At 46.7% G+C, this 27,439-nt stretch overlaps 1 protein-coding gene across 1 annotated transcript in view; it reads left to right on the forward strand.

The window, feature by feature from the left end:
* The window catches only part of LOC142558036 (uncharacterized), a 37,858-nt gene extending 17,250 nt beyond the window's left edge, over window positions 1-20,608 (forward strand). The window contains exons 4-5 of the mRNA XM_075670203.1: window positions 2,097-2,183; window positions 20,384-20,608. Coding sequence (XP_075526318.1) covers window positions 2,097-2,183; window positions 20,384-20,514 — 218 coding nt within the window. The 3' untranslated portion in view covers window positions 20,515-20,608. The remainder of the gene's footprint in view (window positions 1-2,096; window positions 2,184-20,383) is intronic.
* Window positions 20,609-27,439: the final 6,831 nt, after the last annotated feature.

Genomic DNA, 27,439 nt, shown 5'->3' on the forward strand with positions numbered 1-27,439 from the left:
GGTACATTCAAATGCATCCCTCAAATAAAAGGAGCACCTACTGACGACTAGTTACATTCTAGATAAGGATGTAGTGAAGTGTGTAAGTTGCAAAATAAGGTTTATGGACGCCTTCGGTATGTGGGAACGGCGGATGAGTTATTGATATTTTGAGCACGTAAAACCGTAAGGAATAAAGTCTTCTTCACAGGCTAAGAAAGAAAGTTAGCAATACTATGTGTCCGGCACAACCTCTTATACATATGCGGGAAATGTATGGAATAGAGATAATATAATAAAAAGCCCGCAGTGAAAGTTGGGACCTTTGATAAATAGGGAGTCTCGAAGACCAAGCAGAATTGCTGGGCGCCCATGTTCAGCACGATATGTAACTTCATGCACATTTCTTGAACTTATACAAGGAAAACGAGCAGAACGACAGCCCTTTGAACGAAAATGTGCACCAAAGAAAGCATACAATCATCCATTTAACTTATCAGAGCACCAGGCAGAGCACTGCTGAAATATCTGTCCTCTAGGATGTGCTCAAATCATTTATTGAATTATACCAATTACACACAGAAAACTATCCTATATATGTTCAATGCCATATCATCGTCAAAGTATATTGCACGTGCTTGGAAAGAGGCAGTAATAAACTCAATTTTCAAAGAGCGTATAAACTCGTAGCATTGAGTATCTGCATTTTCCGGTTGTTCAAAAAAATAGAGTGCACTGTGCCGATGCGCTATTCAGGTGATTTTTGATGCGGTGGCTTACAGAGCAATAATTGGGATTCCTTGTGAATAGTTTCAAATAAAGCTAGGATTACGCGTGAGGTTGTCCGCTAGATTAAGCCTGTTTTTTACTTTCAACGTTGCAGAGTGCGACCAGTAAAATTGCTTCAGTCGAATGATTGCTCACTCCAGATGGCACCAATCCACCACAGGCTCAGCATTCAGGCGCTGAACGAAGTCCGTAGCGGACCGCGGGTCGCCGGTCATATCGCACTGCTGTCGGCAAGGCGCCACCACCTGTCGGCACCTAACGTTAACATGATGCAACCTAAACTTAACGAAATCGAACGACTGAAATTGTTTAATGCTTCAACAGTATTGAGCCCAAACGAATGGATGCCGCTCATATGTACTTTGCTTACAATTGCTTTTAATAACACGCAGTGGGTTGAGTTTTAAGAACGCGGGTGTATCTTTACGAAGGGGACATCTTTAACTATAATAGTTATAACTAGCTTCAGTAGGAAATCATTTATTAAAAATTTATTTAAGCCTGTTTGTCTGTTTTCTGGTGAATATAACTTGCATAATTTCAAGTGTACTTTAAAATATATAGGAAACAAAGCGTTTCACGGTGAATATATTCAGTACGTCGGGAATCCTGGAAGCATTTGATTCTCTTTAACTTCCCTACACCCCAAGAGTAATGCAGTTTAGAGCTCTCCAAAGATGCGCAAATAAAAAAATAATGGCTTTATTTATTTCAGATCGCATGTAAGCAGTATTGTTTGCAATATTTGTAAATTTTGTATGTCTTAAAAAAACAAAAGTAGCTCACTGACGTGACATTATGTAGATGATCTGGATGCTTTGCCGCAATAATAGGGGACTGGTTTCCAAGGCTTATTTCAACCGCACATTTTATTTCTTAAATCCACGCATTGCCAAAAGATTCTCGAAAGTTACTGAATTCCGGCAGATTTAATGCCCCAAGTAGGAAGCTACACAAACTTGATTTATTTGTGACTCCTAATTTAGAAGTTTACACGTAAGGCTTATAAGAAGACCCCCCCCCCCCTTTTCCGAACATGATGACTGGGAAAGCTGCTATATTGTGCCTTCAAAGTTCCCGCTTCAAGAATTGGTTAAGGACGGTTCACGTAATATTTCAGGTGAAAAGGGAATATTGAAGTTCTCGTGTTCAAATGAGCAGCGTGGACTGATCAGTTACTGCGCTCTGATTCGGGGGATCGCGGGTCTATCTCCGGTTCATGAAGGGGACAGGGTACAATAGGGGTTGATGTTGACGCGTTTGTGGTTGCAAATATATTGAACGGTGTCGTATAGCTCTCTCTATTTTGCTTCACAATTGTGTTCAAGGGCCGATCTTGAAGACCGCATCAGAAAAAACTACAACAGCAGTGGTTGAGACAACTACGACAACCGCGCGGCCACCTGACGTACCAGGTGAGAATTATGAACATGACGCACCTTAAAGAACGACGGAGCGATAAATAGTTGCGTGCATTTGATTGTGGTTGGTGATGCATCCGCAGACTGTAGTGAGAAAGTGCCTGAGTGTTGATAATTTGAGCAGAGACATGTCGTGCTGATCGATCAGCCGTCATCCACTAACGCCTAATTTCTACGTAAGATTCAGGAAAACCCGTCTGCGATAGGAAAGCAAATAATTCAGCGATCCGCACTGTGTGTGCATTTACGAGTGTGCTAGGTACGAGCGGTCCGGAGCTGCGTGGGGTAACGCTCCAAAAAAAGAAAAGATTGCAGTGTCAGGCAGGCGTAGTGCATTCTATTTGTTTAAGTTGTCAATTTTCAATATTTGAAACGTTAGCGCTGATACGGCCTAGCATGTTCCGAGTGATATATATGACGCTTTCATTTGTATAGTGTTTTGACCATACCCCGGTTTCTTTGCATATCCATTGAAATCTATTTCACGCAAGAGGAATGATTGCAGTAAAAAAAAGACAAGCGCGTGCACACATTGCTCTGGTAAAACACCATGACATATTTGTGACCAGTAATATTGCGCCCTCTAACGAAGCATGGACATGGTGTAGAAACACGGCATTGCACATGTGCCTCCTCCCGTTCACATGTGCCGTCAATTCAACGCCTCTTCCCCAGCCTGCTCATCAGTGCGCGCAAGCGCAACCCGCCTGCGTAATCCTCAACTCACGTTGGCCCGAAGCGGGAGTATTGGCAGACGCACGATCACGACAGCACGCGCATGTGCAATGCTACATCGTCCCACCAGACGCCTGCTTTGTTGCAAGAACCCAGTTTGGCCCGTGCTCGCAGATCCCCCTTCGCTTTGTTAATGGCTGTACGAAACGTGCGCACAAGAGGCACTGCTATAATATTTTGAAGGCAATCAAGCGTTTGCGATGTGCACGCGCATGATGTGAGTAAGCAAGGATAGAATATACGTGCACATTATTCTTCTGCTGCCGACATCACTCGCAGTATCCTGCGGCTATCGAGAATGCATGGATTATGTCCCGCTAATGTCGTCATAGACTCGAGAGATAGTTAGTAGAAGTCAACCATTGAACACACTGCAATGATTGAATCACACATAAAATGAAACACACAAGCGATTCCCACTCCTTTAACCTGCGCATAGCGTGCTCTAACCGCTTCTTTCTTGTTCCCAGGGGCGTTTGCCCGACGCCAAGCGTGAAAGGTTGAAATAAATGCAGCAGTTGAAGGACGAAGACACAGGTCATTGCTATGGGCACCGCGCTATACAGAGTAAACGCTATGAGCAGCAGCATTGAGAAGAGTAATCTTGGTACAGTTCAAATAGCTGTCATTAATACGTCTTATTTTAACTTCCTCGTGAATATAATCCAGAGGTTATTGAATTCCATGTAACCCATAATTTGTGTGCTCTCGGTTATAAACAAATCGCCAACCCTTTCCCTACCACAAAATGGGGGTAAGTGATGCTTGTCCGGCGTGTACTTGACCTTCGACACGATTGTGTACCTTACAAGTAACGGTGCCGGTTTCTTTTCGCCTTCCGCTCCGTCAGCTCAGGATCTTGTTCACGTTGCTGTCAGTATTGCCTGGGCTTGGGCGGTTCTAACGGCTGGATCGGTGCGCCAACGGTGAGCCCTTTCACGGGCGAGTTCTCGCCGCCACTCGTCGAGCGCTACCTGCTCCTTGGGGGAATGCACAAAGCGCGCGCGTCCCATGCCGGTTCCGAGCTAAACGGAAACGAAGACGGTGGCAGCGCGCGCTAGAACGTTTCTGCCCATTCCCAACTGGACGGAAGCGAAACGGCTCTGATTGGTTGTGCGCGTGGCGTGAACGCGTGCCTATGCAGCTGTAATCCTCGCGAATGGATCACGATACGACGCAACTGTCTGCTCATCAAACCGCCCTTTCCTCCTGCTGCTCTGCTCTGGGAGCAACTGGGTTCTTACGTGGCTAGACCGCCATCGAAACTCGTGGGCCAATACGAGCTTCGCTTGAAAAAATTGTTTTCCAGAGCCTCTATAAGCCATTTTTTACTCATAGTGGTAAACTGCTCGCTTATCCTATCAAATATTTTTCGATAAGTCGGACAGTCTCACATGGGGAACGTTTCATGGGGTTCCCATGTGTTGTAAGCGCCATCCAAACCAGAAGGTTAATACGTGGCTGTTTTCAAACATAATGCAGACACTTCAGCTTTGCTGCAAAATCGTTTCAGAATTTGTCCATACGAGCACAACAGCGACCAGAGGCACATTACTTAAGGTGTCACTTTGTGCATTAAAAGATCATTATATTAAACTGGCTGTGTTTGCGAAAAATACAATCTTTCAGTCTACGGTGAACTGAAATCACGAAAGGAACGTTAGTTACGGAGCGCTGGAAAGCTCCCAGATATATTCACTTCGAACAAATTCTTCATTTCCAAAAAGCTCTATATAAGGAAAATTTTATTTGTTTCAGCATAGGAAACACTGTAGCTGAGGCAAGTTGGAAAATGCGACTTGCGACGCCTAAACAAAATTAACGAGAATACCATGATTTCCCCAATTCAGCCTTTTATGCTTCATCTATCTATCTATCTATCTATCTATCTATCTATCTATCTATCTATCTATCTATCTATCTATCTATCTATCTATCTATCTATCTATCTATCTATCTATCTATCTATCTATCTATCTATCTATCTATCTATCTATCTATCTATCTATCTATCTATCTATCTATCTATCTATCTATCTATCTATCTATCTATCTATCTATCTATCTATCTATCTAATCTGTTACGCAGACTCAGCCCCCTAATGTGCTTACCAGAGTGTCCCAATAGGTATGCTCTGCTGGTCGTGATGCGATCTTAATCATATATGTATATATGTATATCATATGTCTGTCTGTCTGTCTGTCTGTCTGTCTGTCGGTCTGTCTGCCTGCCTGTCTGTCTGTCTGTCTGTCTGTCTGTCTGTCTGTCACGCCGTAGCAGCGGCCAGGGTGTCCCAATAGGTATGCGCTGCTGGTAGTGAAGCCGTCTTAATCATATATGTATTGAAAGCTGGGTGAGTTGGTAGCTATTCATTATGAAGCTTTAGCGCGCAGAACAAATGAGAGACAACGCAAAGGTAGCATACAGTACGGACTCGCACCTTATATATATTCAAAGGCTCACACTCAACCACTGCAATCGCTGTTCTTCTAAACCTGGCTTTTGTAATAATACGATTTTGTCTCATAAAACCAAGGTGCCAAATTACCGAGGCATTCCATATCATAAAGCGTGCCGATATGGGCGTAAGTGAACCAGCTAGTGTGCAAGGTCTGGGTCGAAATGATATATATATATATATATATATATATATATCATTTTCAATAAGGAAGGTATATACAGATGTATAAAAACCCACACCTTGCGCACAATCTGGCTCACTTACGCCCATATCGGCCCGGTTTTTGACATGGCAGGCCTCGATTATTTTGTATGTTTGATTTTATGAGAAATCCGTCGCATACGTTGCGCGTTATTCCATAATGAAAATGGCCGTGGGTACCTCAACACCACCTCCGCTTTTACTGCTTTCTATTGTACTCGAAACAAATACCATAACATGTTTCTCCATATAATTTTAACCGATGTGAACAGATCATGTTTGGGGAATTTCAGCAGAAGCTATGGCCACATTCGCAATATTCGTATTTGTAAACACTAATTTATAGCTGGTCTCCAGCCTGCTTCTTGCCTACCTTGGCTTTGGAAGTCGCCCATGGCCCTTTACCCATCGCCGATTCCACGTCTTCTTAGCTTTCGACTTCCTGGTTATGATGACTGGATGTAGGGGCGTAGACCTGTACGACTTTCAATTTGCACCTCTTATTAAGTTTCACAACAAGACCTGCCACCCTCTCGTTAATGCTATAGAGTTCCTGTATGTTACCAGCGATATTCTTATTAATCAGGAGTCCGGTCCTTCAGGAGTCCGGCTCCTAGTTCTCGTCTCTCCGCTAAGCCCCGGTAGCACAGGACGTGCCCGCTTTTTAGCACTGTATATGGTTCATTTGTCCTCCTGACTTCACTGAGCCCTATTATATCCCATTTACTGCACTCTAAATTCCTCCAATAGCACTGTTAGACTCGCCTCACTAGATAACGTTCTAGTGTTAAACGTTGCCAGGTTCAGATCTCAATGGCGGCCTGTCCGGAACCAGGGATTCTCAGCACCCTCTGCTGCGTCACAGGTCTGACCGCCGCCGTGCTCAGTTGCGTCGCAGCTGCTGGGGACTGAGGACCGGGGTTTGATTCTTGTATTCATATAAGAGGTTGTGGCCATGTACTGCACCAAGGTGGCCAATCCTGCTCAGGTGAAGGAGTGCGTTACCGGTTCTGATCACCGGGATCAGGCCCCACTCCAGGCCTTCTTGTGCAATTTTATCAACACGCGATTTTTTTTAATCCGGTGGAAAATTGCGCTGCCGCGGGATTCGAACCACGGTCATCTTGCACGCGAGGCGGATGCTCTACCTCTAGGCCACCGCTGCAGACTCCTACATATCATTCGACGTGAAATAGAAGCCGCCTCTCCTGTCACAACGACAACCCATGGCCCCGACAATTGCCAGGCGAACGTCTCATTGATCCAGTCCGTCATGCGCCAAGAATTGGCCAACGTTGACTTGACCAAGGTCTGCTCAGTTAATCGGCCTGACTACACTCCGTCCAGCACTGTCATACGCAGCCGAAGCCTGAATGCTCCAACGCGGTATCGCAACCCAGCCGAATGCCGCAATTCAAACGACAAGCCTACATGCTTAACTTGTGACCGTGTGGCCATATTTCACGTCACTGCCGGTTTTCGTGGAATTCGACCCCCTGACCCTACTTCGCATCCCACGGCCCTCATGCTGCTCCTCGGTTCGCCCGCAAACGCACCCAGTAAATTCCGGCAACACTTCTCTTCTTACCCGCTCTAGCCGCTCTCCTTCGCCACGTCACCGCTTCTCCCGATTGTCCCCATCTCGTCGATCACCGCCCCCTAGCTCCTTCCGGCGCACCATTTCGGAAAACTAACGGGTGCAGCACCTGGAGGTGAAGCTGCCAAACCAACCCGACCCAAAATCCTGTTCTGACCTTGCCCACACATTGGAACGTAATTAAAGTGAACGTGGATGGTGTACCTGTTACGGCTCTGACACTGGCGCGCACGTATCTGTGATGAATGCTCAACTTCGGAATCGTCTCACTCCTGCCCCGTCGCATGTGGTCCGAGTCCCCCATGGTGGAACACCAGCCGTTATTGGCATGTGTCTGGCTCGCGTGAGTGTCGCCGGACATCATACTTCTGTGTTATTTTATCTTCTAAAGCACTGGGGTGGGGGGGGGGGGGTTACGACCTCATCCTGGGCCTTGAATTTCTGTCTACACATTCCGCTTTGATAGTCTGTTCTGCTGTTGCAGTGCAACTCGCTCTACCTACCGCTATGTCCCACAGAGCACATACGCCTCCCTCACCGTGCCGTTACCTACATTGGTGTCTCCCCCGTTACACCTGTACCAGACGGTGACTACATCGTGTCCCCTAATCCGGATGTCCTGCTCTCGCACAACGTCGCTTCTCACACCGTCAATACCATTTCGGACACGTGCTGCCTTCCGCTTGTGAACTTTGGACTTTGTACACAAATACTTCCGCGCGGAATATCCCCGGCGCAAATAACGCCGGCCAGAGACTACCCCATTTCGGCTTTAACTTGTCACAGCTTCTCGTGTTCAACTCTTGCTTCGCGCCCTGTCCCTTCAGACTTGAATGCCCCTAACAAAATTGGTTGCTCCAGACCTTCTGTCGTCAAACATCGTATAAACACCGGAACTGCGAGCCCGATCCATCGGTGACCCTACTGCGGCTCACCTACTGAGCGACACATCATCCAACATGAAGTTGACAAGATGCTTTCTCGAGATATCATCGAACCTTCTTGCAGCCCATGGGCATCCCCTGTTGTACTAGTTAAAAAGGACAACAGTTGGCCATTTTGCATGGATTATCGATACCTCAACAAGGTAACAAAGAGGGACGTCTATCCGCTGGCACGCATTGACGATTCCCTGGATTGCCTGCATGGAGCACAATAGTTTTCGTCCATCGGCCTTTGCTCCGGCTACTGGCGAATTGCCGTCGATGGCAGGAACCGCGAGAAGATGGCTTTTATTACTCCCAATGGCCTGTATCAGTTCAAAGGCATGCCTTTTGGTTCATGTAATGCCCCGGCCACATTTGAACGAATGATGGACGCCCTCATACATTGTTTCAAGTGGTCCATCTGCCTGTGTTGCCTGGACGACGTGATTGTTTTTTCTCAGACTTTTGCGAGACACCTCGAACGCCTATCGACGATCCTATCTGTTTTCCGTCGGGCGGGGCTACCACTAAATTCGTCCAAGTGCCACTTCGGTCATTGTGAAATTTCTGTGCTCGGCCATCTCGTAGATTCTTCCGGTGTACACCCTGATCATGATAGAATACGGGCAGTGAAAGACTTTCCCGTGCCAACATGTGCCAAAAATACTCGCAGCTTGTGCCTTTGCTCCTACTTCCGTCGGTTTGTCCGAAATTTTGCCGACGTTGCGCGCCCTCTCAATCAGATCCTCAAGAAAGACGCTGCATTCATTGAAGCCCTGAGCAAGGTGGTGCTCTCACCGAGCTGATTGGGCTGCTTAGGTCGTAACACCCTAACGACAGACGCGGTATAATTAAGGAGCGTGGCCGGAAGCAATGTGCAGCAAGTGCTCCGCCCGTCATAAAAAATGCGCAAAAAAGTTTAGGTACTGCAACTTTACGCAATTGCTAGGAGGATGGCGCTTACGCAAACAAAACTCAAACGAAGCGCAAACAAGGCTACTCCAGACAGTGTGTATCTGGAGTAATTAATATTTCATTATATGAGTGTGGGCACGGGAGAGCAGCTACCATGCGGTCGCTGCTAAGCTCTCCTTTCTGCTTTCTTGTGCAGATTGCTGTTTTCGGCTCATCGTTGTCACCGTCTAGCACGTGTGCAACGTCTACATCTTTATCGAATTTCCTGCTGGATCCACCGCTACGAGCAGCTGACAACAGCCTTGATTATCTGAGCATGGAAGACGTCATCATCTTCACGCCGGTATCAAGTGGGACATGGACACTGCCGCCAGCGGCAGCACTGCACCGCTCAGATTTAAGCAACTGGCATCAGCAAGGCGCTTCCAGTGGGCACGGGAGAGCAGCCACCATGCGGTCGCTGCTAAGCTCTCCTTTCTGCTTTCGTGTGCAGGTTAGTCAGTCCGAATCGCTTTTTTGTAAACGTACAAACAAAGTCGGTTTGCTGCTCTTCCCTTGCCCACAAGTGCTGGCTGCCACTCTGAGTGATTGTGTCTCTGTTGCTATGTTGCTCTTACTTTCCGGGGATGTAGAATTAAACCCTGGTCCCCATACTGAAGCTCAACATAAGCACAATGAAGTTAGAAGTTATGGCCGCCATAGCTGCTTTGTCGATCAAATTTGACGCGCGACATGCTGAGATGATGAATGCCATAGCTGAACTAAAGGCTAACCAAGAAAACCTTACTGAGACTGTTTCAGACCTTTCCAATGGTGACTGCCGTGGAAGCAGCGGTTGAGTCTTTTGAAAATATGCCTTCAGGAAGTGATGTTACCACCGCAGTCCATGAAGCAGTTTCAAATGAAAGCGCTGCGCTCGCGTCAAGACTAGACGTTCTGGAGGACCATTCAAGACGCGACAACTTGATCTTCTATGGTATCTCGGACAACGTATCAGAAACGTGGGCTGAATCAGAAGTCCAGATCCATCACTTTCTTAGAAATTGTCTCAACATGACTCCCTCGGAAGTCGCAATGCATAGGACTCATAGGCTAGGCACATACGTTGTCGTTAAGATACGGCCTGTTATAGCTAAGTTTGTGTCTTCCAAAATGAGAGACCATATACTCTGGCAAAAAAAGCGAAGTTTAAAGCCGATGGTATTTCAGTCGGCGAAGACTTTTGCAAAGCCACTCGTCAATCGCGGAAAGCACTAAATGATTTTGGCAAGGCCAGCGGCCAGTCTTTTTCTTTGCCACATAGCAAACTAATCATAGGTAAAAAATGTTACGTTTATTGCGCAGCTACAGATGAAGTATGCGAGATCGGACCAGCTAGGAGCGCGATTAAACTAACAAACAACAAACCATCGGGTCCACAATCTTCACATTTGGGTGCAGCATAGCTATCTCGTGTTCCAAAGCAAGCAAACTCCTTATCACTTTTTACAAATGTCCGAAGTATCGCCAACAAACGCGCATCACTGTCATCACATATCGACGCATGCTCGGCTGATATAGTTGTGCTCACCGAAACATGGCTTTCAGCAAAAATTAGATAGTGAAATACTAGACTGTCAAAAAACATACAACATTTACAGGTACGATAGCGATTTCCGTACGGGCGGTGGTGTACTGATTGCCGTGAGCTCTGCTATCCATTCCTTCACTATCTCCATTGACTCACCATTAGAAGTAGTTTGCACTCGTGTTGCTTTTCCCACTGGCGACCTCATCTTTTGCGCGTGTTATAGGTCCCCATCCTCCACTACCAATTTTTGCACTGACCTTCGTGATGTCCTTAACAAATTAGTTGTTCGATACCCAAAACCACATTTGTTCTTACTAGGTGATTCCCTCCCTTAAGCAGTCATCTTCCGAGTGCACCAATTTTTTAGACATCTGCGCTGATTTTAATCTAACCCAGCTGATTCATGAACCCACACGCACTACCAGCACTTCCTCTATTACTTTAGACGTCTTTTTTACAACAGGTCCAGATTTGGTTTCTCCTCCAACATACCTCAAAGGAATAAGTGACCACTCGCTTCTCCACTTAACACTTAAGAAGAAAGTTCGCTCGAAGAAAACCGTTAAAACTATATGTGATTACAATGCCGCCGATACCACATCCATTTTAAATGAACTAGAATCATTCATTACTGACTACACAGTCAACTTTTTTGAACGTACCGTTGAAGAGAACTGGTCATTGTACAAGAACAAACTGCTAACACTAATGGATCGTTATGTGCCTAAAAGAAAGATTGTTTCGAGTCCTTCCTCGCCGTGGTTTACTGGAAGTCTACGGCGTCTGCGCAACAAAAAGAAACGTATTTTTCGTCGCGCCAAAGCAACTAACCTTCCCGAACGCTGGGCAGCATATCATTGCATTCACGCGGAATATACTATCGCTATCACAAATGCAAAAACGATTTTTCTCGATAACACCCTCCCATCACTTTTGCAGTCTAATCAACGTAAATTCTGGAATATTGTTGGTGGCAAATAAAGCAAAACAATCCAACTAGCCCGTTCTGACAATGTCGCGATCCCTCCGAACCAGTGCTGTTCCGTTTTGAATGATGTATTTGCTTCCGTTTTTCACAAATGTGCCCCTGCCACCCTACCGTCGGTAAATAAATGCTCCTATTCACCAATGAACTCCATTTATATAGATTGGGTCGGCATACAAAAGTTGATTGAAAACCTGAAAACATCTTCATCAGGTGAAGATTCAATTAACTGTAAAATGCTTAAAATTACTGAACTATGTTCTTCCATTATGCTTTCGATGCTCTTTTCCTAGTCTCTAGGTTCCTCAGTTATTCCAAGCGATTGGAAGGTTGGCAAGGTTGTTCCGGTCCCTAAATCAGGTAACCCTCATTCCCCCGATAACTATCGTCCTATATCACTGACAAGTATGCCATGCAAAATATTGGAGCATATTATACATTCTCATCTGATTGATTTCCTTGACTCTAATTTCTTCTTTTCGACTGAACAACACGGTTTCGGGAAAACATTTTCATGTGAAACGCAACTAATGTTTTACTAATGACCTATTTACCCATACTGATATGGGCTTCGATGTAGACTGCGTGTTTTTGGACTTTGCAAAAGCTTTCGACATTGTTTCACATGATCTCCTCATTCTTAAACTTAGCATGCTTAACATTGACCCTAATGTACTAAACTGGATTAAAAGCTTTCTGTCTAATCGAACGTTTCAGCTAATGAATGTTCATCCTCTCGCACTTCCGTAACATCGGGTGTACCACAGGGATCGGTACTGGGACCCCTGCTTTTCCTGATTTACATAAACGACCTTCCTAAATGCATTTCCCATTCATCTATCAGGCTTTTCGCAGATGACTGCGTCATTTATCGCAAAATAACTAACCACACTGATTCTGATTAGCTTCAAGACGATCTTAGAAGCATATCCAACTGGTGCGATAAATGTGTCATGCGACTAAACGTTAATAAATGTAAAACAATGCATGTATCAAGCCGCACTAACACTGACAACGCGCGCGTTTACTTACTTCACGATACTTTTCTTGAATCCGTCCACTCTTACAAATACCTAGGTGTCCATATTTCACGTAGCTTATCATGGCATACGCACATAAAACACGTCACTAATAACGCTAACCGGGTCCTTGGATACTTGCGTCGAAATTTCTCTGCTGCGTCTATGCCGATAAAGCTTACCCTCTACAAAACATTAGTGCGACCAAAGCTAGAATATGCATCCACCGTATGGGATCCCCATCAAATCACACTGATAAACACACTAGAATCCATCCCGAATCGCGGAGCACGTTTCATCTTATCTAACTATTCCCGTTACGCCAGCATTACTTCCATGAAAAAACACTTGCATTACCGGAGCTTTCATTGCGCCGTACACCCGCCGTGGTTGCTCAGTGGCTATGGTGTTGGGCTGCTGAGCACGAGGTCGCAGGATCGAATCCCGGCCATGGCGGCCGCATTTCGATGGGGGCGAAATGCGAAAACACCCGTGTGCTTAGATTTAGGTGCACGTTAAAGAACCCCAGGTGGTCAAAATTTCCGGAGTCCTCCACTACGGCGTGCCTCATAATCAGAAAGTGGTTTTGGCACGTAAAACCCCCCCAAAAAATTGCGCCCTAAATGTTTTAGACTGTGTCTTTTCAACAGGCTGTATCACCGCAACCCACTATTAAAGGATCATCTTATTACTCGCCCTTCATACATTTCATCCCGTTTCGATCACATGTTTAAAGTTGGTATTCCATATTTTAGAACAAAGATGTGTCATGTTTTTTTTATTCCTAAACCAGCGCCGACTGGAACGACCTTCCTCCCTCCATCGCGGCCATTTCTGACGTTGGCAGTTTCAAGACTGCTGTATTTTCTGCCGTTTTGTAATACCTATTATTGGATAATTATGTACTTTTTTCACTTACCACTCCTTTCTGTAATGCCTTCGGGCCAGGAAAGTATCCGAAATAAATAAATAAATAAGTTCGCCACTGATCACGAAAGACGACAACTCTCGTGGAGCTATCCTGTGGGCCACTTGGAAGGATCGAGTTAGCGGTTCTAAAGTTTCTCATTCAGAAATTTATCTTTGGCGGATCTCAGCTGTCCGCCCTGCACAGAAGCAACACAGCACAAAGTCTGCTCAGAAGTTTGCAGAAAAGCAGTATGATACGACCAAACGCAGCACACAGCGAGACACATGGTGCGATTCTGCGAGCCATCTGCTCTACGACCGTTCTCAGGTTCTCGACAAGATCCGCCAAATGCGGCGTCGAATCGCACGCCTCGGATGCTACCAACTTCCTCGACATTGTCGCACGGCTGCCGCATTAGCCGGACGACCGCAGCCAATGACAGCACCGGTAGCGTGAGCGTCATCGCCATGTGGTAGACCCGGCGGGGAGAGGCCGCTGAGCGAGCGCCTCGTCGCTCCGGTCGTGCCTGTATCTTTATTTTTTCCGTTGTCTAAACGCTGACCTCTTTCGCCGCTGACGCCGGCACATAGATTTGCTACAACTTGTTTCTGACACGAAATAACGTAGACTAAAGAGACCTCTAAAGAGTGCGTGTTGTGAAACGTAGCACGAAATAGGAAACCGTTGGCGTGATTTCTACTTGGAAGCGCTCAGCGCAGACGCTGCAGCAATCGTCTATGCGAAGCGGCTCGCCCGATAGGCGTGTTTCTTCATCGCTACTAATGCCGTCGGGAAAACTAATCGTATTTTCACTTAAGAGCAACATAAATGTTCGAGACATTGATTCTGATTACGAATTTAGGCGCTTTATTACGAGCTGCGGAAGCATCGCAAGGTCTCTCGGCGCAGGATTGACGGCCGCCGAGCTAGGCCTACATCATCTCAGAGATCGCAAGCTCACCTGGCATGCTCGTTCCCTTCCGTCAACGCCGATGGAATCAAATGTATTGCAATTTAGGTGCGGCATAACTGTGCACCCGTTGTGCCGGCCAACGTAGACGCTTCGTTATACGAGCTGCAAGCGATCGTGTCGCTAGCGCCACCCGTGTCGGATTCGACGCCCGACCGAGCTATGCCTGCCGGCTCCTAGCCATCGGCGGCTGTCGACGGAGCCGACACTGCGGACGCGGTCTTGCGGAAATACGTCTACGGTGTTCGCATAGATGTGTTTATATTGTCATCGTTTGTTTCAAACGAGATAGCTATGAAAATACATTTGCTCGCACTTCCACGTGCAAGCTTCCACGCAGGGGCACCGGTTCATGACGGACCTACGTCCACTGAATTGTTCGTATCATGTGTCCCGAATCGCTGTATGCGGCAAGTCGGACCCGTCGCGTCGTACGAAGGATAGCACGCAAAATCGCACGATGTGTCTCGCGCTTTAGTCCATCAACTATCACTTACCTCTTTATAGGTGTAGGACGTACATGCACCTCTGAGATGGAGACCCAAAGTGCACGAAGAAAATGCTACCTGGAACGTTCAAGCTAGAAAACGTTCAGGGAAAATGCGCGAACTGATCACGGAGCGCACCACAGATGACCACAAGGGCGAAAAGATCCAATGAAAAGGTGGCGTTAAGCCATGTGACCGTCTATGCACAAAGCAACGCAAAGCGTGCCTGCAACAGAGAGGGGCGATTCAAATAATTCAGTCACGCCTTGCGGCGGGTGGTAATGAGCACCTGTACTGCTGATCTGCCTACTGCTTTGTGACATTTCCTTCCCATCTACTTGTGCAGTTTCCGTCGTTCATTGCAACGTCTCTATTGTCTTCATTGGAAATTTGATATGAGTGTGGCAGCTTCATGCTGCTGTCGGACATCTCTTTACGGAAGAGCGTGCCCTGAAAGTAGCCACAGAAGGTACTTCCCATTCTGCTATATGATCACGTAGTACGTGTTTGTTTGTGTGTGTTGGTCCCACATATATCCGGTATGGGCCATCCCATTGAATATGCACTTGGGACATCCGTAGGATAAATTTTTAGGATTTTATAGATCCCAGAAGTTCATTTGTGTGGATGTCCGAAGGATGTCTTAAATGAGACGTCCCGAAGTTACTGTCCTCAACTGGACGCCCTAACCGGGACTTCACTGTTATATCCAGGACTAACACGGCTATAAACCGGATGCCCAAAGGATACTCATGGTCCATTGGGTAGTCGGTGTAGCGGGGTGCATACCCAAACTCAGCCTCCACGCTGGTATTCCACGTAGCATCATCGACGATTGTAGTGTTAGCTGTCCGTCTTTTATGGTCTTTATGCGCAAGCGGGGAAATTGTTTTGCCTCCTTGGCGTGCTGTAGATAGCCGGCAAAGTCAAGATTTTGCGTCAGAAGTCGGCGTCGTTGGGGTCCTTCCTTGTAAACCAGATTGAATGGTGGGATCTGCGTTGTTTCGTGTCCTGTCGTGTTCTATTTGAAGGTTACGTACAGAGCGGTGTCACGTTTTGTGCCGGACGTCAACATACATCCCTGGCAAGGCAGCGAAGGTTCCTGTTCAGCCACTCCGGAAGACCATTCGTCCGCTGGTACTAATACTACACAATTCGTGCAATATTAGTAGTTGGCAGTGGCAATGATTAGCAGTAGTTTGCAGCGGGTAAGCTTGGTCTCCGGCTCAATGGGCTGTTGCAGCACAATGGAGGACGCTGGGGGTGCCATTGTGGTTGTTGATTTGGCCACGATCTTCGTGGTCACCTCAAGTGGATGTCCGTGCTCCGTGGGCAAGTTTGTAGCCTTCGGCTTGCCCGATGGTATGAGGCAACGCTGTTGCGTTTCTCTGGGTGTGGGTTGGGTGGAGGTGTCCGGTACAGCACGGAAAAGCACCACTACAATATGTCACGTTGTGGCAGGGTAGCTCTGGTCATGAATAGTAATTCTTGTCGTGCGCATGCAGTTGGTGTTACCTGCTATCCTCAAGCTGTGCGAATTTGACACCCTTCCGATCCAGTCTTTTTTGGACTTTTTTGAACTCTGCGGTGATGGGGCCAGCGAGAACCTTCGAAATCATTTGTTCTTTGTCTTGCTTTGCAGTTCTTGGCATCGGCAGACGGCTGTGCCGCATTGACATGTTTCTAATACGTGGCGTCTCCAAGTCTTGTTTTGTGGGCGTATGCTTGGCTTCCAGGCTTCGTCGGGATCGCGGCGTGTCTTTGCTACGTCGTTGACATAGACCTTGAAGCATCGTCGGCTGAGGATCTTCGGCATTTCGCCGTACAGCAACCGCACCAGCATCCGTTGCTGCTTTTAGTTTGTGCATAAGTGCTAAGGGACTCTTAACTGGATGGGCCAGAGTGCTTCAGTCGTCCCGGTGACAGGTGCCTGGTGAAGGCTAACGCGACGGTCACTGTGGGGTTCCACTCAGTGGCGGCAAGATACGAGGGTCGTTTGATAAGTATGGTAAAAATACAAAAGATGACGCTACAATTATGTTTTCTTCTAAGAGGCGCGCGTGAAGCACACTTCATATGGCGGCAGAACTTGTGTATGCTGGTAACGACAGTTAGTAAGCTTTTATCAGCCATTGGCACTGAGCTCTGTGGTGATTCCTGCCAAAATGGAAAAAGATGAATTCCGAGCGGTGATCATTTTTATTTAAAATACTGCACTGCTGCCCAAATTAAAGCCTAGTTGAGCGAAGTTCCTGGAGGCTCTGCACCATCACTAAAGACTATTTACTACTGGATAAATGAATTCAAACATGGCGAACTTGACGCAAGATGAGGTGCGCCATAAATGGTATGGAAAATTCATTGAATTTCCCTGGAAGACCACCTAGTGAATGTACTTGGGATAGCTGGTTTTATAGGCATCTCGCCAGAGAGAGATCACAATATTCTTCACGAGAAATTGCAGATGAAAAAGGTCTGTGCGCACTGGGTTCCCGACTGCTGACTATCGACCGAAGGCGCATCAGGTGCGCATCACATGCTTGATTGCAATCTGCAGGACTTTTGACGTCAACTTGGGACACTTGACGAGACGGGGATATACAACTGTCTAAACAGCAGTCAAAGCATTGGACTGGGCCTGATGATGGTGCGCTAAGCAAGGCAAATACCATTTGTTCATTCGGAAAGGTGATGGTGACTGTCTTTTGGGATTCAGTAGGAATAGTCTTTGTAAACTACTTAAAAATTTCGAAACAATAACAGGCCCATATTATGCAACACTCATAAATAAACAAGAATTGCGCACTAAACGACCTTGGTTAGAAAGGCAAAAACTCCTCTTACACCAAGACAATGCTCTGCCTGACAGATCGCTGGTTGCAATGGCTAAATCGCACGAGTTCACTTCGAGGTTCTGCGTAATCCAACCTATTCTCCGGATTTGGACCCATGCGCCTTTTTCCTCTTTGCGAACCTGCAGAATTCGTTTGGTGGAAAGAAATTTTCTTCAGTTCAAGAGGTTATCTCAGTGGCTGAGGGATAAAAAAATTGGAGCACCACTGGAAGAAGCGTGTGGAGCGGTAGGGAACTATGTCGCAAAATAAAATATTGTTTTCTGCAAACATGGTTGTTGTGGGCGTGCCATATTCACCGCAAACCTTCGTAGTCCGAAGTCGTGGTGTGAACATTGGTGGTGTACACTGCCGGCTTCTTCATTCTGATAACAGAGCGGGCGGTGGTTTAGAAGCGCGTCACACATCTTCCTTGAGTACCTAGGCTGCGTGGCGGGCGGGCGAGTTGGCGTTTTCAGCGGCGAACGACGGAAGTGCGGTGCTACCAGCCGTGGCGTGGCCGCGGAGAGGGAACGTGATTACAGGCTACGGCAGCGTAGGTCGTCGCTTCCGGCAGAGGTCGCGGTGATTCAGGGACTCAAGTGCCTGCTTGCTCTCTCTCGATTTCAGCAATGACATGTACCAGAATATTCTGATGGCCTCTCGGAGTCTCGTGCTTAGATTTGACTGTTCGGCAAAAGGACGTGACCTTTCTGTTGCCAGGCGCGCATCTCCAGCGTCATGTGGACACCAGTGCAAGACAATGCTTTGCCCCGGCAGATCACTTGTTGCAATGGCCAAATTGCCCGAGTTCACTTCGAGGTTGTGCGTAATCCACCCTATCCTCGGATTTCGCCTCATGCGCCGTTTTCTTCTTTGCAAACCTGCAGAATTGGTTGGGTGGAAAGAAATTTTCATCAGGTCAAGAGGTTATCTCAGTGGTAAATCACTACTTCAAGCGCCTCAAGTCGTCCTTGTTTGCTAAGGGATAAAAAAAATGAAGCACCACTGGAAGTGTGTCGAGCGGTAGCGAACCATGTTGATAAATGAAATATTGTTTCTGCAAACATGGTTGTTGTAGCCGTGCCACAACAACCATAAATGTGTGGAATAAGGTGGATTACGCAAAGCCTTAAATTGCGCTCATGCAATTTGGCCATTGCAACAAGCGATTTGTCGCGCAGAACATTCTCTTGAACGGGCGTCGAGGTGACGCTGGAAACGCGCGCCTGGTAATGGAAAGGCCATGTGCTTTTGCCAAAGAGGTAAATCTAAGCACTAGGCTCCGACGAGCTCCGAGAAACCATGAGTTCTGGTACGCGTGCACTCGCAACGTTCTCGTTTGGGAATTATGCAAACGATTCCAGTATCGCTTCAGGCCTTTCTTTGTTGGTGACGTCCTTGAACGTGTTCAAGAAGGTGTTGTGGAAGTGGTACGACGTTATAAACATGACGCAAGTATTTCGAACCATGTCCTGGCGACGTCATCTAAGGGAAGTATACATTCCGCAGCTTGCCGTTGGAGTTTCAGTTGTTGAATGTGCCGACCCTTTCGAATGTTTCCAGCCGTTTTTCCGGGTCTTCAAACGATGATACGCACAAGGTCTGTGGCTTCTTGTGCTGTTACACCATGATGATAGACGCTGGGGCTGCTATTGTGATTGTTCACTGAGCTGCGATATTACTGTTGGGCTTGCTCGCTGGTACGGGGTGACGCTGCTGTGGCTTTCTAGGTGTTGGTTTTCGCATAACAAAGTTAAGTGCAATTTGGTGACGCAGTCTCCTTTGAGAAATTTGTGGTGACGCTCTCTCTACAAACATTTCTGCGCAGCTTCTGCCTCGTCATCGTCCACCCCGGGGAAGCATGGTTTTGTGTTGCGATGCGTAGCCGATAAAGAACACCGCCACCGCAGCGTCAGCGCCTACCACCGGTGACAGGGATGAGACAAAAAGCATACATCTCCATTCTCCTAGTCCCTCCGCTTGGCGCAGTGCGTTATTGAAGTAATTGAATTTGTGAGATGTTGCATTGACTGAGGAAGGAAACCCAACATAGAAAAAGGACAACGGTTTATTGCCTCAGTGCGTGGCTTGAAAAATTCACAGCCACACAGCTACGGCCTGGTCAAAGCACAAAGAACTACGCGCGAAGCGCCGATACGATCACCTGCTACTGCCGCTACTGAGGCAATAAAGCGTTGTCCGTTTTCTATGTTGGGATTCCTTGCTCAGTCAATGCAACATCTCACAAATTTAATTACATCAACAACGCACTGGGCCAAGCGGAGGGACTAGAAGAATGGGGATGTATGCTGTACTTCCGCACACGTGCGTGCGCGCGTGGCATCGGTAGCTTGTGTTCGTGGTGCTTGTGAAAGGTCGTCTAGGAACCGCACCAGCTTCACAGCACATCCACCTTCACAAGGTGAAATGAAGGCAATTTATTTTCTAGCGTTTTGAGGTTTTTCACGCACAAAAAAAGACTGAAATTATGTGGTGTGTGCATGTCGTCCCCTAAATTTTGCCAAGTGCTCGGGTATCTCGGCAGGACTGTAATCAATCTTAATTGTAATCTATGCTCGCAGGATCCAAGAAGCCCAGGAGACGTTTCGTGACAAAAACCAGGCGTCCTCCACACTGGGTTGCATCTACCACTTCTGCAATACCGTGGACGCGGCAGTCATGCGACCCTGCAGAGGGGTGTATGCAAACGTGACACTTATCTTCAAGGTCATGGGGGACAATGGATGCATAATTAACTTTCATCTACGGCCTGGTCAAAGCACAAATAAAGCGAAACACTGGTGGGTCGTGAAGTGTGGCTTTTCGTGGGTGCTCTTGATGGCTTTTCATGAAATGCACAATTGAGTGACTAGGAATCAATTCAAAGATTGTCGACAAAGTTCAAACAAGTGACAAAGCTTTAAAGTATGACAGCGATATTCAAAAATGCGAACCTCCGATGCCATGCAAGGACGCTCTTCAGATATATTATGAACTAGTGGCATAATCGGGCTAAAAGTCAGTTTCGCACGTAAGGCTAGTAGATTTTTCACCCGTATAAACTTGTGTGTATAAACATTCCCTGACTTGTCACACACGCACAAGCAAACATTAACACATCTCGCTCGATGACCGCGGAAGCTCGCTGTCAGGACTCTAATGCAGAAGCGATGAGCGAATTTACCTTCGCGCTGCCTCTAGCTTCAAAGTGAACTAAGCGGAGCGACGAAAGCACAGCGAGGAGGAGGCGAGCGGCTCTAGCCAATTAGCAGCGGCCGAAATTGACTGTCCACTATGTGGACTCTCACAGAATACCGCCCCCCTCCCTGTCCACCCCCAGATGCATATTGCGTTTCCTCCGGCGCGATTACTACAGGAGTAATCTAATTTAAGTCAAACATGTTCTTCAACTTAAGTTGCGCTCTTGAATACGGCAAGCATTTTTTAACGTGATCTAAAGCTTGCCGGTCACAGTGCCTAATCATGAAGTGGTAACGCGGAAAACGCCATGGAACATTTTTATCAATTTTTCTATCTGAAATTCACTGGAAGCATGCTAAAAACGGTGGTATTTGAGTCCGCTGTGAGTGGGAGCCAGAAAAGTGGGGCCATAACTAAGAAAGTATGGTTTTCATCAAGTCGCTGTTCCTGCGATTGATGTTTTCTGAACTCTATTTCTGCGATAACAGCAACGTGTTTTCATGGTTTTCGGTACAAATGCTGCGCATTCATTCAGTCAAACGAAAACGAAACGACGCTCTTACAGGTGACGCAGTTCAGCGTATTGCCATAGCCATGCGTGCGCTTTCAATTTCCGACGCGTATAGTAAGGCCCCATCGTCCAATTATAAAGCACCAGAATGTTTAGCAATAATTATGTTGTACTTAATAACAACCGAATCACTGTAATCTCATAGACTATATCCGAAGTACCAAGATTTCACCGCCACACCCCGCCACTTACTGGTTTTTGAGACTTTCTTTGCCAATTTAAAGTTCGAATTCCTACATAAACCGTGAACACCGTGCTGGATCCTATCACTAAAAATCCGAGTCACTTCATTTCCATCAAAGTCGCACGACACATTCTGGCCAGTTGTCAGTCCCTTCAAATATCCCCTGTAGGTCAAACCTTATCTGGACCCGCATTACGGCTTGACCCATAATCAAATAGTGGTTTTGGCACATAAGGGCCCAGAATTGAATTCATTTCTTATCTGCTCGTACATAGATTCCTACTTGGCGAATTCATTGGCTCTCAAATAGTGCCGTTTAAGGCTGTGTCACCAACACAATCATAAACTTGCATAATGAAATCGCAGGCTGAGCGCACAGAACATGTTCGCAAAGCGCAGTTTACGTCGTGCTCTCGCTGTACGAGCCCCTTAACCGCTGTAATTAGGTTTGCCCGTTGCATGCGAAATTTCTGCAGAATTAAAGGTCCGAGGCCTGTCTAGGACATAGCGCGTGTACACTGTGTAGTAATCCTGCACTCAAAAAGTAAACGCTCGAACTTAACCTTTAGGAAAATAGTGTGGATATCTAGTAGGCATTCTATCGTAGTCCTGTTGCTCTATCAACAAAATCTTTGTTGAAATATCAGTGTTCCATCGTTGCAGATTTGTTGATCATGATTACTAAGTGGCCACCGTGGAACCACTCTAATTTAATTTACCAATTATTGTATTGACTTCATATAAAATTGCCATGGAAAAAACATCGTATTTCCGTGAAATTTTATGTGGAATGCCACGTTGAATTTATGGATTTTAAAGTGAAATTCAAAGTGAAATTATTGGATTGTAAAGTGGAATGCAACATAATATTAACGAATCTTGATATTCGCCACTGAGGCATTGCTGGGCCTTGGACATTTCCAAGGCGCATTTTTTAGCTTTGCATTCCACGAACTCTTTCCCTGTAATGTTATGGGAAGGAAACAACTACGCGATTAAGAAAAAGCACATGTGTCATTTTTTATACAATCGTTCAAAAATGTATTCCTTCCGGCTCTTTCATTTGCCCTGCTAGCATTGGAGACAGGCTGTTTTTAATGTATGACAAAATGTCAGACGGAAATTTGAGCATGTGTAGTCTGAAAAAGAAATACAGTATAAGAGTACCAATGCATACAAAATATTCAAAGTTTGGGACAGGCACTACATTTAATAAAAGAACAACACATTGAGGTCCTATGCTATGCTTAAGTGCCGGCCACACTGCGATGTAAGTCATAAAACATCGTGACAAACTCATTTCGCTATACTTTGTGTACTTTGAGCCTAGGTGTGCAGGTATCAGGTGTGCACCATAATGTTGTAAAGAGCAGAGAAAGACTGAAAATAAACATCTGCGTACTGGCGTCAAGCTGTTTGGCTCGCATGAAAAACAGGTCGGTGTGTTAGCATCGAGTAACTGAAGTTTTATATAATGCATTTACACGAGCAATTGAGCCTCTATATGACGAAGCCGGTAAAATCTCAGTCCGCTTGCGCTTTCCAGAATAGTGGACACATGAAGCACTATTTGGCGTGAGGTGATGGTCACAAACGCGTAGATGCTGGTGCCAATTGGATGCCGAGGACCAGCGCTGCAGCCAATTCGCTCACATATTGGCCTTGCACAGGAACACAATGTCGCAGCTTGACATGCCGCCGATCGCTACATTTGCAACCCACAATGCAAGAGGGAACCAAGGTGCTCGTGAAAGGACATATCGAGGCCAACACAGACCACGTAGCTCGCATCAACATGGAGCGCGTTGTAGCGCAAGCAGAGGACACTTCTTGCAGCCGGACGTGTTTGGGTATAGTGATAAATTGACCTTGATCATTTTCTTTCAGTTACTTTCTTTATGTTATTGAAAAAATACCGTACATTCCACTTAGCACGAACAACATTTGTTCACCCTAAAGTTGGAAAAAATTGTCAATGACACGCCTTGGGTAGCTAATCGGATAATCTCGCCCTACTGACGACGTATGGTCAGCACGCGTGAATTGGTAAGCGTGGTTGAACACTAAGAGGAGTGGTGCTACTGCAATTGGTAGCTATGTTCACACTTGAAACTTTATAATTAATTCCACGCTTTACGTGGAAACCCTAAATGCGTCACCTAATGATCAGAAGGAACAGCCCCAAGGACCCGTTAGGTTTGAACAAAATCGTTTCAGTGTCCCTTTAAGACTGCATAACGAAGCAGCAAAAATAGCATGCCTAACTAGGAAGTGTGAGCGTGCCTTGAACTGTCAAAACGGTATTTTCTTAACGAGATTTAGTGCGCGCAAGGCCATTTTGCCCGCGCATAAGCGTGATTTCCATGTAGAAAAATTGTGCACTTGTTGCTAATAAAGCATTGGTAGAAGCTAGTGCTTGTGTGTGCCTACTTTCATTTCTTTCTGAGAAGTGTGCTCAAACTATCTCAAGTAAGGAAGTAAGGATCGTAGTTTTGCCGGTTGTAATAATTGCAGAAAAAATTCGCTTAATAATTAGCAAGCATGGTGTGACACGTGCGAAAAGACGCAAACATGAGCAGATCTCAACATAACAGTTCTGTGGGAACCCGCAAGGTGGAGAGATAACTAATTAAGGGAAATAAGGTATCCACGCAATCGTAGCAATCGCTACCAAGGAAACCCATGCGGGTTCCTCGAAAGAAAAGCCGCAGAAGGGAAAAAAATCGCCTTGGTCTTGGAGTCGAACCCAAGGCCACCGCCTTTCCGGGGCAGGCGCTCTAACATCTGAACGAACCAGGCGGCTTGCAGGTGGCAAGGCGAAGTAGAATTTGTCAACAAACAGCATTGTCTTACCTGTCAGCAACAACCTGTCTCGCCTAGGAATTTACAGTGTTCTGCAGCTCAATTGGAGCAGTGAACAACAACAAAAAAGATGCAAACAAAGGTAATGAATTTCTTTGGAGATGATGGAAAGAAAGCAACAAATTTTGTGCACTTAGCTGCAGCCCTTTAAGTCTTGTGGTAAACATGAGAACAAAATTCGTTGCCCACCTCGATGACTTCCTTGTGGCTAGCTCTTCACCTGAACACCATGCCGATCATGTGCGATTGCTTTTTACACGACTCCAGGAGGACGGCTTGACCATTACCATAGCAAAGCGTGTTTTCGGCGTCCACAGTATCGAATTTCTTGGCCACCTCGTCATACCTGAAGGAGTCCAGCCTCTGGACGACAAAGTTCAAGCACTGCGCGAATTTCCTCGTCCAACTTCGCTTCGAAAACTGCGCGAGTGCCTAGGGCTACTGAACTATCACTGTCGCTTCATACCTAACGCGGCTCGCATTGTTCTACAACTGACCGACATACTCAAGTAAACTAAAGCACCGTCAGCCCCTCCCGAGTGAAGAAGTGCAGTTGACGGATCATGAGGAAGCCAAGAATGCTCTGGCCAATGCAATAATGCTCGAGCATCTCTTACCCAACAGCACCAATGCGGCTGATCACCGATGCTTCCTCCAACGCCATTGGTGATCTCCTTCAGCAGTTCCTGCAAGACTTGTGGTGCCCTCTAGCCTTCTTCTCCCAGAAACTAAAGTCTGCCGAAACTCGCTACAGCACGTTCGACCGTGAACTTCTCGCCGTCTACCTCGGAATTTGGCCCTTTCGCCAGCAACTGCAAGGTAGTGTATTCCACGTACTGGTCGACCATAAGGCACTGACATTTGCTTTACGTGGAAACCACAGTCCTTATATATCCCGGTTTCGGCATCTAAGTTTCATTTCGGAGTTCACCGTAGACCTAAAGTACATCAAAGGCCCCATCAACGCTGCTGCCGACGCCCTTTCCCGCGTAAGTGACGTAACATTTGATGCAATTGCAGAGACGCAGCGTAGTAACAGTGAACTTGGCGACACACACGCAAGCTCTGGTTATCGGTCGCTGGCCGAGGGGCCGCTGCCCTTCTCCTCTAGTACAAATATGTATGATGTGTCTTCTGGGGCCGTATAACGGAAAGCTATTTCAATATGTTTTTATTCCAATCTCCTGACGTCAAATTTGCGTAACCGCCGACGCAAGCATCGGGCGGTCACCCTCAGGGTTGCCTGAACAAACCAATCAAATGCTCCTCTCGTTCATAGGGGGTCAGTTTGATTTGCTTGAAAAACGAATAACATCGCCTGCGCTGAGCGGCTTGTCATATCTAATTGGCTCACAAGAGGCCAGGAGCATGCTCAATTGGAGAGAGATTCGATGGGGCCGAGCCACTGCACTGAATATCGACAACCGCATGAAGAGGGTGGTGCCGGCGCCTGCGACTAGTCCGCTTTCTCTTGCTTAGCTTGCGGTGGCTCATCGACAATCGCGGCGGCATGCAACGGAAGCTTAAGAATGACGCTAAAATGGATCCTCAGCAATGAAGAGTTGGCAGAGCGAGGTCATAAAGGTACCGAAACAGCTCGATAACATTATACGGCCACGCAAAAAGTTTTATTGTACGTAAATAAACCCATGCTCTCCGGCAGGTACGAGTAGCCAGTGCCCGAGCGATCGGTGGCAGCTGTCTTTTATTTCTTTCGGAACAGGGAGCGTGCGGCTATTCATAAAAAAATACATAGTTTTGTTCGGCTTAATAATGCCTCTAACGCGTATACGTCCCTTTGGCGAGGTGAGTTGTCGCGGTTTTGTGACGTCGCATGAGAGGTAGGTGAAGTCCCCGATAACTTTTGACCAATAGCCGAGGACTAATGGCGAAAAGGCGTCGAATCAGGAATAACTATTTTAGTTTTTTTTTCGGTCAAATTATGCATAATCAGTGTGTACACGTCATTTCAGATGGGGAGCTATTGCGGTTTTCGTGACGTCGCGCGACAGACCGGTGAAATGGGGCTGGTCCAAAAAAGTTTTTGAGCAATCGTGGTGGGCTGATTGCAGAATTGGAATAGAAAAGTTTGGAATAAATTTACGTTATAGCGCCCCTGGCCACGCGCGTCCGTTAGTGCCATTCCTCATATCCTCGTCAGGTCTTCACTAAACTGCACGAAGCAAGCCACCCTAGCATCTGCGCCACTGAACGCCTGAGTGCCTTTCGTTTTGTGTGGCCCGGCGTCAACAAGGACGTACGGCGCTGGGCTCGTGGGTGCTTGTGGTGTCAACGTGTGAAGACGACGCGACGCACCAAGTCTCCCCTCCAAACCTACTGCTCGCTAGACTGACGCTTTCACCATGTGCGCATTGGCATCGTCGGTCCACACTCGTTCTCGCGTGGAAAGTGCTGTATATTCACTTGTTTGGATTGCTATACACGCTGGTCTGAGGCGTTCTGAGTTAATGACATCTTAGTTGAAATGAAGAAAAAGAAATTAGCATGGGCAGGACATGTAATGAGGAGGGAAGATAACCGATGGTCATTAAGGGTTACGGATTAGATTCCAAGGGAAGGGAAGCTTAGCAGGGGGCGGCAGAAAGTTAGGTGGGCGGTTGAGGTTAAGAAGTTTGGAAGGACGACATGGCCACAATTTGTACACGACCAGGGTAGTTGAAGTATGGGAGAGGCCTTTGCCCTGCAGTGGGCGTAACCAGGCTGATGATGATGACATGGCTTGGACTTCCTGGTAGCAGTGTCTGCTAATTCCTTTGGCATCACTGTCAAGTTTCATTTCAGAAAGAGCATTTCATAAAA

This window comes from Dermacentor variabilis, chromosome 9, assembly GCF_050947875.1.
Source record: "Dermacentor variabilis isolate Ectoservices chromosome 9, ASM5094787v1, whole genome shotgun sequence".
Classification (NCBI taxonomy): domain Eukaryota; kingdom Metazoa; phylum Arthropoda; class Arachnida; order Ixodida; family Ixodidae; genus Dermacentor; species Dermacentor variabilis.